The sequence below is a fragment of the Cynocephalus volans genome, chromosome 11 (genome assembly GCF_027409185.1).
Source record: "Cynocephalus volans isolate mCynVol1 chromosome 11, mCynVol1.pri, whole genome shotgun sequence".
NCBI classification, from domain to species: Eukaryota; Metazoa; Chordata; class Mammalia; order Dermoptera; family Cynocephalidae; genus Cynocephalus; species Cynocephalus volans.
In genome coordinates this window covers 61163965-61180052 of record NC_084470.1, presented here as the reverse complement: position 1 = coordinate 61180052, position 16088 = coordinate 61163965, and the positions used below count along the sequence as shown (strand labels likewise).

Genomic DNA, 16088 nt, shown 5'->3' with positions numbered 1-16088 from the left:
TGTTAGCACTGAGGGTAGGGGAATGGGCAGCACTCAAGCCTAGAGTTACAGACAGACTTGCTGTTATGATGGACAGCTTCCAAACAGACCTGCTTCCTCTGCCTGGCAGGGCTGGTCAGGCACAGGGAGGTACCACTGAGAAACTCCTGCCATTCTGGGGCTAGGTAACAGTTATTTGGAAGTGACTTTTGTTGACTTTGATAGAAGGGCAGGGGCAGACTGCACAGGGGAGGGAGTTAATCCCTGTAGCTTCTTGGTCAAGGCCCCCAAGCAAGGTATTTGGAAAGCTGTGCAAATGGTTTAGAGACCAGCCTCAATAGACGAGGGGCTTCAGGTGGCTGGATGGATAAAGAGGCAGAGCTTGCCCCAGTGAAGATACCCTTCACACACACAGGAAGGAAGGACACCCTCCAGCCCTATGTCCACCACTGCCTTCTCAAAACAGGCTGCAAAGAACCAATTTCCTCTGCCAGACTGTTTAGGGATGAAGAGTCAGAAGCCTGGCCAGAAGGACAGATAGCCACACAAGGAATGCTATTCCAACCCTGCCACTATTCTACCCACACCTGCACTCTGGATTGCTGGTCCCCAGATTCACTGCACTCCCCATGCAGGAGCCCAGCAGCTTTCTGAGGGATCTTATAGCAGAATGAGGGAGGCACACAGGACAATTCAGAAGGCCCAGCAAATGCAATGAGTGAAGCCCAGGCCACACACTTGCAGCAGAGGGTATTCAGTAGGGTGTGTCTACTACCTGTCCGTTCTCCAGGATGGCTGCTGGATACATGGCACTGCTTGGGCGGTCCCGGTGTGTGGGCAGCAGCAACATCATTTCCCGGGCATGGCGATACTTATCTGGCAGAGAGGGAGAGCCTGTAACCAAGTGAGAACAATCACGCACAGATGACAAGCCACAAATGGAGGCCCAGCAGTCAAGCGTCCTCAGGACTGCGGAACAAGGGTAGGTTTCCCTTGCAGTTGGGGTAAGGATGAACTCAGCAAGCACAGGAGAAATGAAGCAGAACCTGTTGGTAGATGGTGGTGGGGGCTGCACCCAGTCAGGGCAGACACACTGCAGGTGGGAGTGATGCAGACCCATTGACAGCCCCCCTCTGTGTTCAGAAGCAAAGGGTGAGGAGAGTTGAGGAATGGAACAGAGTGGCTAGAAGCCTCCTGCACCCAGTACTCTCAGGAGATGGGTATGGCCTGGATACAGGTTCTCTTAGGAGGCCCAGGCATGAGCATAGGCCAGCTTGTGATGGAACTATCACACAGAGACAGCGACAGATAACATAGCCACACAGTTCTTACTTGACATACTGTTTCCATACACTTACCTTCTCCCGACACCACTGGCTCTGTTCTCAACTGGCCCCCTACCACCTTTTTCCAGAGGCTTCTCCCTCTTAGATTCTAGGCCCCCAGCACCTGGCCTCTACCTTCCTGCAAGTTCCACTGCTGCCCTAGAGCCAGGCTGCTAGGAGCCCAGGGCTCTGCACACAGCGGTCCTCCAGAGTTTCTCACTCCAAGACTTGCCCTTCAGTGAACTCAGGGGTCATGAAACTAATCTGGAAGTCGTGGGGCTTTAACACTGCTTTTGAGTTGATGTGGTTCAAGTTCTTCTCTTGTGAGGTGTCTGCAGTGATCTCTCCTGGCCTGAGGGGCTGTTATGGAGGCCAGACCACAGCAGGTATGGTGTGATCCAGTCCCCATGGATATGGGCCATAGCTATAGGTCCAGAAACTTGTCATCCTGTGGTCCTCAAGAAGACTTTCCACAGAAGAAATAAGAATAGCTTGCTGTTCTAAGTCAAGCCCAAAAGAAAAAAATTAAAAAAGAATAACTTGCTGGCTTTCCTAGGGAATGGGTAGTTTGAAAGGCCCTCCAAATGTGCCTGCTCAATGTGCCAGACACCAGCATATCCATGAGAAACCACAGGGGTTACTGGACCTCAGTGCCTCTCTGGCTGGCTCAAGTGGTTGAAACCCCTCTCTGTGGTATGCCCTAAGTGAAGCCAGATGGTTGAGACCAGCCCGTGGGCTCCAACTGAGGGGTAAATCTGCAGCTCCTAGAGGCTTTGTGTCCCTGAAACTCTGGGTCTCTGGGACTTTCCTTTGAGTGTGCAGTGCCAGCACTGTCAGGACTCAGGTTAAAAAAAAAAAAAAAAAAAAAAAAAAAAGGTCTTCTTCAGCAAGTTTGCCCCAAGAGTCCTTGAGAAATTCCTGTTGTATTCACTTTAGTCCAAGAAGAGGCTTAAATACTTCAAAGAAGTCAGCTTAGTAAATACCAGTAATGTAACTTCTATAGTTGGTCTCAGTGATCCTGTTTGTAGAACCTTGGGGCTGTCTTAAAGCTAGTCTTTAAAAATATCCTTTTTGATAAGAGAATGATTGATATGGGATGATTGATAAGGGAATGATAAGTATGATTTTTCAAAAAACTGGGGCTAAATTGCTACTATTTTGTGATTTTACTCATTTCTATGTTCTCTTTTAGCACCTGTGCTCTTAGATAACCTCAAGAAGATGGCTATGTTAAAAAAAAAAAAAAAAAGGAAAAAGCTCCTAATTCCACTGATTTTTATAGTGCCTTCCCAGAAAGAAACTCATAATGCTCCCTGAGACCTGCAGGCCACAGCTCTGGACAGGGCTATTCTCCATTTAGCACATATAGAAATAAACAGTACCTTTATACCAACTCAGTTACATCAAACTCTTATTAATGCCCATTCCACATCCAGCATGTAGTTGGAACCTGGTATATTGCCTTGCTTAGGCTGTTCATGGTCCCTCACCTCATGGAGCTCACAGCCTGGCTCACAGGGCCAACTCCACATCTGTGTACTCTATATCATCATCCATGTTAGGGGGCTAGGATGGGGGGATAAGCAGCCTGCAGGCCCATCAGGGCCCAGAAGCTCTGCTGAGGATTTGGATGCAAGTTATGGTAGACCTTCTGCTACCACTAAATTCGCCAACTCTACCACCTCACTTTCCTCCCACTGCCCTCTGCCCTGGGAAGCCAATCTCATGGTAGGAATGATGGTCACTTTTCATAAAAATGGTTATACACAACAAGGCTTCTATGTTCATAGGACTTCTGAACTACTTAAGTTGTAGTCTGGTAAACCCCAGGAAGGCTAGGTCCCAGTGCAACCAAGTATTCAAGGAGGATCATTCAAAATCCCCATGTTTCCTAGTCCCAATCAGCCTTTTGACCACCAGGGGGAGCCATTCATTTCAGAGGTTTTTAAGGCAACAGGAACCACAGCAGACAGTGTCAATGGGTATAGCAACAAAGGCCACTGTGGTCAAATGACCACTCTTGGGAGTGGGGGAAGTAACTCAATGCAAAGGACTCCTCTCCAGGTAATTTTCTCCATGAAAGCGCCCGCCTCATGGGTAATACCAGACATAACCCCAAAGAGTGGATTGCTCCCTCCCTTCTTTGCCCAGAGTGCATCTACTACATTTATTTGAAATCATCAGTCTTCCTCTATGATGTTGTGTCACACAAAGTCTTTTATCTTCTCTCACAGGACTTAATAATGTTGGACAGATGTTGGGCCTGCAGCTTTCTCCAGATGGGCCTATATGTAGATTGTACGGATATTATGGTCTAGATGTGACTTCCTCTTTTTCTTATTGCCTCTGCCCTTGTCACCATTCCCTACTTTGGGCCCAGCTCTACTTAATCATTTTGTTTACTTTTGCATTTAACGTCTATCCTAGAAAGGAAAGGGACTTCTTTCAACCTTCTGTGTGATGTTCTGTAATTTAGCCATTGTGATAGCTTGTCTCTAAAAATGGCAACCATCAATGCCTTCCCTCGTAAAACACACACGCCACTTCTCATAACATGAGTTGTAGTCTCATTCCCCTCCCTCATATACAGGTTGGCCTTAGTGGTTTGACTAGCTAATAGAAATGTGGTAAAAGAGACTTGCTGGGACATCCAAGGCTGGGTGAGAAGGAGCCTTGCAGCTTCTGCCTGGGTCTCTTGGAATACTTGCTGTAGAGAAAACCAGCTGTCATACTGTGAGAAGCCTAAGCCCCATGGAAAGGTCACATATAGGGGCTCAAGTTGACAGTCCCAGCTGAGCTCCTGGCAGACAGCCACCATCAACTGACAGCCATGTGAGTGAGCCATTTCAGATATCCAGCCCTGTTTTTAGATGATTCCAGCCCAAGGTGACATCTGACTCCAAGTGAGAATCAGCTCAGTGATCCCTGTTAGCCCACAGTACAGTGAGAGATGATAATAAATTGTTGTTTTAAGAAACTAAGTTTTGGGGGTGGTTTATTATGCAGCAACAGATAACCAAGCCATATGAAATAAAGCGAGGTTATTTCCAAACAAAGAGAAAATAATTTCACTCTGTTTGACTCTGATGTAGTGCTCCCTGAGGCAAGAGCCACGTAGATGCCTTACTGAGCATTCAGTAAAAGCTTGGTGAGTGAATAAATCAGTAAATAGTCGGAAGGACAAAGTTAGTAATAGCCTGTGAGTTCCCTGACAGCAGGACCTACTTGCTCCTCCTCTGTGTTCTCTCCAGGGCACTGATTACCAGGAATTCAGTTAAAATGTACATCCTTTGCTGCCTTCTGTCTGTATCAACAACATGATTCAGAAATCTGTCTTCAGCAAGAATACCCAGATAAAGTCTTAGATATGGTTGAGTATATCTTAGAGAGATTTCAGGTTAGGAAAAAAAAATGGGATTACAAAATATGTTGATGCAACTCTATTAAGGAACATTTATCTTAAGATGCTGTAAATGCCAACCTCCACTACTATAGTGTTCATGGCTAACTTCTCAGAGTTTCCTTCCTTTTTATTCCCAAAGCCATTTTTCAGTGTGCCTCTTTATAACACAAATCACTGTTCTTTCTCTATGTTTGCAGCCTTCGCATATTGACAAATCTTCAGCATGTACCAATTTGTTGGTTCATTTGTCTTATTTAACACTAGCAATGTCTGCTTCTAAATGCTGGCTCCCTTTTTCTGAATCACATAGTCCATGTTAGGAAAACATGGGTAGTAGAATAGGTATCAGACTGATGGTTGGTGAGTGTAAGACATGAACTGGCTAGGTGGACTTAAGCCCCCCTCACTGGACCTGTTCCCCCATAGGAAATGAAGGATTGGTCTGGATGTTCCAGGTGACTGAGCCTGTGGCAGTTTTACCCCTCTTCCCTCCACTCTGCCAAGGTTTTTCCCAGTTGGCCACTGCATTTTTCCACTATGCCACACTCCCCCTGTTCTCTCCATCACTCCTACTGTGGGTCTGTAGGTTTGTGTGCTCTAGAGAAATTCTTTCCTTAATGACCTTCTATGTCCTAAGTTTGTGCTGTTTTTGTCTTCATAATAAGAAGAATGAAGGGACCCCCATCCACTGAAGCCTGAAAGCAACAGCCAGTGACTAGCTGGCAAGCCTAGATCACTGTTATTATCCTGCACAGCCAATCCTGGCAAGCACTAGATCTTATTTACCATGGCCAATTTCTATTCCACATCAAATGTTTCTACAAACATTTCATTCTGAAAGAACAGAATCTACTTTCACTGCAGGAACTAGGATTGGAACGTGAAAAAGATATTGGCTCTCAGGGAACAATATTTATTCAATTGAATAAGAAATTAAGCAATAATTGGCAAAGTAAATAGGTTTTTTCAGAGTCATCTCTCCTGATTAAGCCTTTCCCAACTGAAGAAAATTTTTTTGGATGTTGTTACTGTTTTAGAATAACATCTTCAAGGGCTAATTTTAGCCTTAAAATTTACTTTTTATATTTTATCATCATACTTGATTCCTCAAGATAAAAGACTCACTTTTGTCTTGACTTTGATCTTTATTCTTGCAAACATTTAAATGGGAAAGAACTGAGCTTTCTCCTAGGCTGTGTGTATTCTTACTGAGGTAGAGATGCAATGGCTAGCTACTTGGTGGCAGCAGAGCAGCAATCACTACTCGGAGCAGGGTCTAAGTCAGCTAGAGAGAGAGGACTGGAGGCAGGAACCCCCGAGTCCTTGGTGCTAAAAGCACAAATGGGCATTCTCTAAGTCACAGGGCCACTCTCAAAGACACAGCCATAGATGAGAAGAGAATGAGTGGGGTTCACAAAGCCATCTCTTCTCCCTTCTGCAATCCCTGCCATCCTTACCTCGGGCACTGGAAGGGGCAGAAGTAATCATCTGGGATGGTGCTGAGTGTGTGGAACTCAGGCTGGAGGAAGAAGGGCTTGCCTGGGACGAGGACAGAACAGAGACGTTGGTGACTGAGCCCTGGTACCTGGGGTTGGGATACAAGAGCTGCAAAGGGAAAAAAATCAGGAAGATAGAGGTCTGAATGGCCAGAACAGTAGGGCTGGCCCACAGCTGACTTCTTCATGCCTTGAGGTTCCCAGACCCAATGCCTGATGCTGTACCCTGGGCTCTAATGGAGGTCAGGCTGATGGCTGGCACTAGGGCTCACCCATACCACCCACTTGGAGCAGGGCTTTTGGGTTGGTCCTATTATGGTGCCCATAGAGGAAGCAGGACTTAGCCATCAGGAATGTCAGGCAATCTGGCAGAGAATCTTTCCCATGGGGTCTCTAAGAGAAGCCGGGACTGAAGCTGGATGTCCTTCTTGGGAAATAGGGCCTGGGAACTGACACTTGGGATTGTGTGAGGAAGGAAGGCAGATTTGCTAGCTCTGGTGAGGGGTGTTCTGAATTTGGGAACTAGAGAACTAGGCAGGGTTGCCAGCTCTCAGACCAGACCCTCCACCAGAATGATGAGTCATCTAGGCATTTTCCCTGGACTGCTGTAGTACCTGCATGTGGTGGTACAGGTCCTCAGGAGCCTCGCCCATGGAGCTATCACCCAGCATCACCATGTTTCCCACTTCGCTAGACGCATGTGAGGAGAGAGAGGATGATGAATGGCGGCCTGTGCCCATCAAGTTCATGGGGCTGTGAGCAAGAGTGGGAAATAGGGAGTCAGGCCCATGGCAAAGAAACCATGCTGGGTGATAGGGGGACAATAGAGGGAGATATGTGAAACAGTCATCCCCAGCCTCAGTCACCACTGGTTTGGAGGATTCCAAAGCCAATGCTCATAACCATCTGAAGCCTAGAGCAGTCCTGAGCCCCACCCTGCTGCTCAGAAGACCCCGGTCTGGGAGGGCCTACAGTGGGCTGACACAGCCTCTACCTGGAGTTAAATAGTTTATGGCCACTTGGTCTGACGGCATTAGCAGTTTCTCAGGAGGAATGAAAGAGATGCTGAATGAGGTCAAGGACCCCAGCACTCCCTTGCTATGGGGTGTTAGTCTGAGCCAGTGCCCACCCTCTGTCCACACCATGATGGGATCTGCTCCCAGGTCAGAGGTGTCTTCCTGGTACAGGGAAGCTATCAAAATAGTTGGCTGTGAACTCTCTGTGGGCTTCCTTCCACATCTGTGGCCACAGGCTTGCCAACAGCTATCCTCTATCAATACCAGGAACCCCTCATCACTTGTTCCTTCTCATTTACTGAGTGCCTGCCCTGCGCTGAGTTGCTGCTCCCATTGCAAAACAAACCTAAGTAAGGGGCTCTTCTCACTGGCCTCCTCCCCCGAACTGGCCTTCCTGCCCTAGAGGCTTTGAGTATCCTCAGTTGAACCCAGGCAGGCCACTACTCCTGAGTTCAGAGCACCCACACCTTGATGTCCACATCACCACGTTGTTTTCTTCCTTAAAACTGATCGGTGATCCTCATTTCCTTTGGGATCAAGCCCAAAGGCCTGCATGAATAAGGCCCATTCAGAACTGGTCCTGACCCCCTCCCACACCCTGGAATCCTATACTCCAGCTACTTGGCTCTACTTGTAGTGCTGACCAGGCTGGCTTGTTCACATTCGAGACTACCGCACATGTCAGTCATTTTGCTTGTATCTCACCCCATCACCCTTTTAATCCCAACTCTTTTCTGTAGCAAAGTTCTACTTATCATTCAAGATTTACCCCATGCCCCCACAAAAATACGTAAACACTTCTGTCACCCACAGTGACTGGCTGGATGCAGTCTCCTGTGAAGGAGCTGTTTAAGTGTTTGCTGTGTGCATGGGTAAGAGGGACGTGAGTACACAAAAGCACTCCTTAAGACTCCTTTCCTCTGACCCTTGACATTCAGACTTACCTCTCTGGAGGGAACCCTCCCCAGCCCTAAGGCCGTACCTGTGCCGATGGGTCATCTTGATGCTTTCAGGACTCATGGGGTTATGGGATGCCAGAACATTTCCCCGTGGGGTGCTGTTGCCTGAACATGCAGGACTTAGCTTATCCAAACCTGGAAACTCCTGTTGAGAAATGAATGTCCCTTCATAGAGAGTAAGGAATAAATAAGTAATTAAAGGGGTGGAAGGGAAGAGCTGGCTGCTGGTCAAAATATAAAAGAAACAAAGAGGAACAAAAAAAGAATCAAACTGTTGGCTGAATCTGAATTGCTGACTTCTTTTGAGCAATGATCCCTTTATTACAAAAACACAGACTAACTGCACTTGAGTCTAGACCAGAGGCCACGAGGTTTTAGGTTGACCCCCACTAAGAAAAGCACATCTGGAATAGGCTGAAGTCAGTTTGAGTTCATAGGAATGTGTAAATAGGCTTTTCCACTACAGAATAAGTATAACAAGAACTGGGAAGGAAGAGAGGAAGAGCTTAATATCAGCTGTCAGTCAGTAGGGACCTCTTACATAAGGATTGGGGCTGGGTTTTACTGGATTGCTAAATGGCCCAGCTCTTAGTGACCTGGGTTAAGTTGCCTGTGACATAGTCTATGGGAAGATAGGGTATAAAATGCTGATGTATGTAATTGAAAAACAGGATGGTTCTATTTTAACATAACTAAATTCTTATTAAGTATGTAGGGTTCTTGGCAGAAACTTCTGATTTCAAACCTTACTGGGTGACAGCATGTTGGTTTGTGTCCCTGTTTGTGACTCTGAGGAAACAAAGCACAACTGTCCAGGTTTCCAAGTACTTCATAATCTGTGGTGCATAGGGGCCCTATGTCCACTGGTGATATTTCCGAGTTTGGCCTGAAGCAACAGCAGGTTTTCCACTCCCCTCTTCCAAAGCATGCAGGGGGCTGAAATGTGTTTCTGCAGCCAGAGACAACACCTCCATGTGTGTACACTGAAGACCTTGATGTATATGGCACGCATTTTGGGCTTTTGCCACTGCAGTGATCTGACCTCACCGGTAGCCAGGCTCCAGCCTACCTCCAAGCAGTGGGCCACCTGCTGTGACAGGGAAATTTGCACACAGCAGAGACCAGCCAAACTAGCAGGAGACACAGTGGAATTGGAGGTAATGGAATACCCATCAGATTCAGTGACTGACACCCCAGTGTTATTAAGGGGGAAACATAAAAGACCTTCTTTGCATTTTTGACCTTGAAATACCATGGGAGAATCAAAACAGAAAGGAGAAATTTCAGGCTCTACAGGCTTTTCTCTGGAAAATGTGCCCACCTCTCAAACTACAAGCTTCTTTTTTCTCTTTTTTACTTCTCATATTGTCCACACTTGTGCAGAAACAGGCTGAGACCTGCATTGGGAGCCTGGAGGGGCTGAGATGACCAGAACCCGAATCCAAGAACAAAGCAGGTCAGCTCCAAACAGGTCAAGGCCACTGAGTCCAAGCGGTCCAACTGTGGTCCGTGGTCATCCCTAAAGGGGCACTTCTTGTCCATGACAGCCTGGCCCAGCATTGAACAACCCTACTTCCTTGCCTCCCTGTCATTTCTATCCAGTGGTTCTAGGTAATGAGAAGAGAGTTTTGCTTGGGTGCCAGGTAGCAGCAGGTAATTGGGCTCATACCCCTTGAGATCTGGGAGCCAGCCTGCTTAGCAGGAAATCTTCTCTAGAAAACATTTGGAGTCAGCCTCATGGTTGGGTGAGGGCATGTGAATAAGGGGCTCAGGACCACCTGAACCCTATCCTAAGCCAGCCAGCATTCCCTGTAAGACCCTCACCAAGGAAAATTAGAATACAGGTCCTCCTTGTGTGTATCAGTCCTTGGGTCAAACCCTGCTGTGGAGGCCTAAGAGTAAGGCCAAAGTTAGGGAGACTTCTGGAGCCTGGTCCAGCCAAGAACCTGACTGACCCCTGCCTAAGAGCAGCCAGCATGAAAGTACTGCCTGACCTAGGCTTTCTCAGATGTGAGCTGGGGTTACCAGATATGATGGAGAAAGTTGGGAGGAAGAGGGAGGGAGACAAAGTATGAGGGGAAGGGCAAAGAGAGGGAAAAGAGAGATGGAGGAGAAGGGATAACGATGGGGAGGGAGAGTAAAAAGGGAGGGAGATGGGGAGAGAGGGTTGGCTCAGGCCATGCCTTACCTCTTAGGCTCTTGGGGTGAAAAGCATCTCCACAGAGATTCTTACATGTGGGCCATATACTTTAGCTCTTTCCTTCCACATATGAAAACTTCTATTCACTAGCACAGTGCCCTGAAAAATGTTCTTTGCCTTTGAATCTGACGCCTTCTTTGGGAGTGAGTGAATGAGTGGGTCCTGAGCATCTTTCTCTGGGATATAGCACCCACCCCTGCCTCCTGCCCCTCTGTGGCAGGGATAATTTCTTTCTCCCCTACCTGCTCCCTCCCACTTTCCTTTGGCTAGTAGCACAGTTCTAGAGGAAGTGACACCTGGTTCTACTGCAGCGGGTACAGGACAGGCAAGGATCAGCTTACATGGTAGAGACTGGCCCGCATCATCTGGAACTGATCAATCAGCTTCTTATGCAGAGGCCGCATTTCTGGGTGAACAAACTTCTCATGAACTGCTAGCCCAACTCCAAGGACATGGACCTATGAGGGTGACAAAGCCACTCTGTTAACCAGAGAGCAACCCCTGAGTGCTGTAGGCCTTTGCCACTGGCTGCTGGCTTCTAAGCCCTGCATGACATACCTGCTCCTGCATGAGCTCCTTGAGCTGGCTGATCTTCTCAGCATCTCCTGGGTGCTTGATGATGTAATCTTTATCAAAGAAGGCCTGTGAAAGGAAAGGCCAAATCAAGAAGACTCTTCTAAGGACTACTACTTAGATGGGGCCCAGGAGGCTTAAGTCCAAAGGTGCTACCTAAAAGACAGTCAGGCTGTCTCCTCACAGGTAGATACACTAGCACCTCCAGCATGGCCTGTTTGAATCTCTGGCAATCAGAGGTGTGTTTTCTGTGTCTGAGAAGGACTGAAGGTGGCCAAATCCTCTAAACCTGGATGCTGGCCACAGTCCTCATTGACCCTGGATGGCCTGGGTAGGGGAGGCAGGGCTGGTGACCTGGGAGTGGGGTCTAGCCTTTTAGCCAGCCTACAACTCACTTCTGAAGGACTGGGATCTATGGCTCCTCTTAGCAGCCACTTTACTTAATCCTCCTATAATCAGATGGATTATACATCTGTCAGAGTTCAGAGAATAAAAATGAAGAAAAGGCCCCACCAGAGAGCTGTGCCACAGAAATGGGGAGTGGTGGAGAGTTTAGGGCTTCATCCCAGGGCTACCCCAAGTTAGCTTAGCCAGGAGAGGGCTACCTGGGAAGGCTGCCCAAAGAGGCTGCAATCTTGAGAAGGGGAGCCTGCAAACTGCCTCCCAGACAGGCTGCCTGTGTGGGTTTGGTCTCAGGCCCCAGCTTACCTCCTGGTAGCGTGCAATGCCTCCATTGACAGCTGCATCAATGACGCCATTCAGGCACATGCTAAGCAGGTTGATGTTGCCATGCACCTGCTTGTGTTGATACTGGCTGATCAGGGCTCGCAGCTCCTGGTTCTTATTCTCCACCACTTGGATGGCATTCTCCAGAGGGCTCACCTCCACCTGGGGGCACACAGCACACAGTGTCATCCCAGAAATGATAATCCCTCATCACATTCCTGATAACAGGGATCTAAGAAAGACCTATAATGCTGATTCTCCTTCCTTGTTTCTGTGGACTTGAGATTGCCTGGGCTCTTCCTACTTTTCTCTTCTGATTTATAGGTACTCGGAAGTACAGAAAATAGTTCTGAAATCAGAGAGCTCTAGCTTCCTGAAACTCAGAGAGTAGTTTTCTCATTTGTAAACTGGGAGGTTAAAAATACCTGCTGATGGGCTGGCCAGTTAGCTCAATTGGTTAGAGTGCAGTATTATAACACCAATATCAAGTGTTCAGATCCCTGTACTGGCCAGCCACCAAAAACAAAAACAAACAAACTAACAAAAAAATCAAACCCCAAACGCCCCCCAAAAATCAAAACACTGCTACCTGGGCTGTAGTGTGGATTAGATGAGAGAAGGTACACAAAGCTCCTGGCACAGAATTGACCTGTGGGAGCCTAGGCCAGGCAGGTGGCCGAAGCTTGCTCTTTCTTTTAGTCCTTAGAGAAAGGTTCCCAGAGCTAGGGATGAGGGAGCAGCTATGAAGCTTAGCCTCATCTGAGACAAGTCTCACCAGTTCCCTCCTCTCCACTTCAAACCATCGAGAGATGCCAGGCAAGCTGTGGGTCAGGGTCAGTGTGGTGCGCTCAATCCACAGGCTCTGCACAGAGGGTATAGACAGGTGTAGGCAGTTAGGCAAGTTTCACCACACCGTGCCTACCTGAGGGATGCAACGGTGTGTGGGCCTGGCCAGGACTTGTAATGAGCACTGCCCCTGCTTTCCTAGATTTGTTCACCTTGAATTCATTCTCCTTGTCCTTGGGGCCTTTGTGAAAAGGCCTGTCGTACCGGAACTTCCTCACATTGTTGACACGATAGAAGCTCTTGACGCGATCCGGGACCCTATCCATCTGCAGAACATCTACGTAATCTGGAATAGGCGTTACTGCATAGATCTGCAAGTCTGGGCAAGAAGTGAAGGGGAAACTCAGACTTGTGAAAGAGATGGACCTGAGTGGTTAATCCCTGTCATCTCCTCAAAGGAGAGAAGAGCACCATAGCCCCTGTTCCCTACTGACAGCAGTGGTGAAGGCATCAGCATTTCGAGGGGCAGATCAGACCGAAGCTCAGTTAGACAAATCTATCTGTCCCCTCCCCCTCCCTGTTCCAGTGCTCTCATGAGCACTCAGCCAAGGTGAGATGTCAACTGCCAAGTGTTCTCTGGTGCCCCTTTAAGAAAGAAGGGGAAAATGGTCAGGTGAATGTAGGTTCCTACCCCAAAGGAAGACTGGGAGAAAAGGCTAAGAGAAGGTTGCAGGGCCTGGGCCTGCCCACTGTAGTAGGTAAACTGTATTTCCTGCAAAAAAACTTTTAAATAAAATATTATTTGGAGTCTTTGTGGAGAAAAAATCAGATGGGAGTCCATTTGTCCTCCCCTCTCTGGAACTAGTTTGCCACAGTCATGGAGACTGTCATGTGGTCTCCAGGGAAGCTATTGGAAGGGGAGAGTGAGGGGGAGACCAGTGTTTGCATTCAGATTCCAAGTGCCACCAAACCATAGGCATTCCCCATCTCCTCCCCCTCCTTGCATTCCCAGGACTCACCCCAGTCCATCTGACAAAGACAAGGGACAATAACAGCACACATAGGAGTGGAACAGAAGACAGCATGGATGGTGTCCCTGTGACAACAGAACTGGTGGGACCCCAAATCACCCTGTACAGTGATTGCTCATGGTTGCTGGGGCAGGTCCCTTATAGGGCAGGGTGGGGACTAAGCTGCTGGTAGAAGCCAGCCTGAGCAATAAAGGTCCCCTTGAAGCCCTGCTGATGACTAGGCCACCCATGGCTAAAGGCATGCCACTGCCTCCTCTGTGAGGCAGGAGTGCCTTGCAAACTGCGGGTTCTGTCATAAGGATATACTCAGGTTTAGTACTATGAGTAACCTAGCCTGCAAGGCCAACAACGTGGTAGAGGGGCAGCTGACTGGGTGGGCCTCACCTCCCAGGGCCCCAGCCAGCCCTCCTCCCCCCACTGAGTATCAAAAGATACACTGGGCATCACACTGTAGGATGGCGTCGTCAGGATGGTTGGGGTGCTGCATGGCGACAGCCTGTGGGAACTCACTGAGCATCCTTTGCTGGAAGGTCTCTAGCCTCTCGTAGTCATGGCCACGGCACACGTATTCTTTGTTCTGCCACAAATATGAAAGTACACTCTATGCCTTGCCTGCAGCCCCTCAACTCCACACAGGAGTCAGTAGTTACTCATCCCACAAACATGTCCTAGGAGATTCCTCTGTACCAGGCCCTGGGGCAGGCACAGGGCACAGTACTCAGTCCCTGTCCTAAGGGAAATGACAGTTGAGGAGAGAGAGGGACAAAGAGAGAATTGCACTGTGATATAGCAGCCCTGGGGGTGAGGTACAGGCTGCAGGAAGCTTTGAGGAGAGAGGAATACCTTACCCACGAAGGGAAGCAAGGTAGAGGATGGGATTTTAGAAAAAGCTATATTTTTAAAAAGTTCTAAAAGGGCCACCTGGATTAGCCTGGCAGAGAAGAGTGGGGAAGGGCAATCTATGTGGGTAAAGTGACAACCAGGGTAGCAATGGCCAAGACAGGAAAAGGGCAGCTGGAAAGAAGGTACTTGTGGAGATCTGGTGGGAGGGTGGCTGAAGAGGCTGGCAGTGCCCAGTAGATATTAACTGTTTATTGCATTAATAAATTCTTTGGCAGCAAATTCCTTTGCAAATGTTTCAGCAGAACAAATCAACATCATTGTAACTACACATTCCTTAAAACTTGATGTTATGTCACATTTGGTTGGGTTAGGTCTGTTTTTCATTTTGTGGACTGAAGTCTCTTTGTGGACAAGGCACCTCTAACCCTGCTGCTCTGTCTACTTCACAGATGGTCATAAGTAGGTGGCTGGAGGAAGTTCCTCTAAAACCTGTTGGTGACATTGTCTGCCTACCATGCTGCCTAACCAGACCCATTTCAACAAAGTGGTGTCAGGCACTGGCAGCCCCTCCTGGCATGTCTTCAGAGGAAGAGATAGAGGGAGTATCCACAGGGCCAGCCATATGCTTCCTGGGACAGGGTTGATCACAGGCCAGACCTTGGAGGACTTCAACCTTCTTGGAATCGGACTTCTGCCCACTTTTTACTTCTCTTACTATGGGAGAACTCAGCTAAGGCTAGCCCAATGTGTCAGGACAAATCAGAAGGGAAGGACAACACCAGAAGAGAACACAAGGTCATGAGGAGCAGGCTGGCCTCTCCAGTGGAACAGACCAGTGGTCAAAGGACAGAGACATTTCTAAGTCTCTTGCTTGATAAACAGAACAAAGAAAGTACTTGTGAAGAACTGGCCTTTTCATATTCACTTATATACATACAACCATCAACAGTCTGTTCATAGGTCAAATGAAGAGAAATAGCAATTCCCCTAAGAAGAAAGAGCTGGATGTTTTCCTGTCTTCTTGCAGATTAGTAGGTAATCACATTTATGAGGGGAGGCAGGCAGATAGTTCAGAGAAACCAAGCTGATAGAGTTAAAGTAATAGATGGCCTGTGTATTCAGAGATGGTGAGGGAGTAGCCTAGCCTTCTGGAGAAGGCCCAGCAGGAGGAAGGCACACAGCGCTGACCCTGAGGCTGGCTGTTAGTCTCATGCTTACTTGGGTGAGAGCCCCAGCATCCCCACACAAGACAGATCTGGCTGCCACTGCTTTGCACTTTATTCTTGCCATCTACAAGGCAAACAGCTACCTCCACTGGGACTTAGTCTATTTGCCACAGATGAACTGAGCAGCTGAAGGAAGGAAAGGCATGTATCTAGGCCAGGGAAATTTGTATGCATAAATCACAGCTCCTAGAAACTGCTCCTGTGGGATGGACTGATGGTGACATTTCCTAACACCGCCTGTTTTTCTTCGTTACTAGAGACTTTGAAGCCACATTTGAACATTCAGACTGTTCCTTGAGAGCATGATTTGGATGGTTCAGCAGCAGGTTCTTTGCCAGGTCCTACTTGTCAGAAAGCTCCAAGGACACTTGAGACACTGATGTGCCCTGTGACATAAGAATGAGAGGGTGGGAGCAAGGTCGAACTATAATGGAGCATTACTGCTTAGCAGGAACAGAAACAGGGGACACCAGAGCCTGATTTCATAATATCCATAATGATGTTTTAGAGTGAAAGCTGGTTTCT

At 48.0% G+C, this 16088-nt stretch overlaps 1 protein-coding gene across 1 annotated transcript in view; it reads right to left on the bottom strand.

Annotated features, from left to right (window-relative positions):
- Positions 1-16088, bottom strand: part of DOCK3 (dedicator of cytokinesis 3) — a 390304-nt gene that overhangs the window by 6563 nt on the left and 367653 nt on the right. The window contains exons 41-50 of the mRNA XM_063113398.1: positions 13930-14071; positions 12676-12842; positions 12453-12539; positions 11660-11839; positions 10937-11020; positions 10720-10836; positions 8202-8323; positions 6818-6956; positions 6165-6312; positions 755-873 (exon numbers count right to left, since the gene is read on the bottom strand). Coding sequence (XP_062969468.1) covers positions 755-873; positions 6165-6312; positions 6818-6956; positions 8202-8323; positions 10720-10836; positions 10937-11020; positions 11660-11839; positions 12453-12539; positions 12676-12842; positions 13930-14071 — 1305 coding nt within the window. The remainder of the gene's footprint in view (positions 1-754; positions 874-6164; positions 6313-6817; positions 6957-8201; positions 8324-10719; positions 10837-10936; positions 11021-11659; positions 11840-12452; positions 12540-12675; positions 12843-13929; positions 14072-16088) is intronic.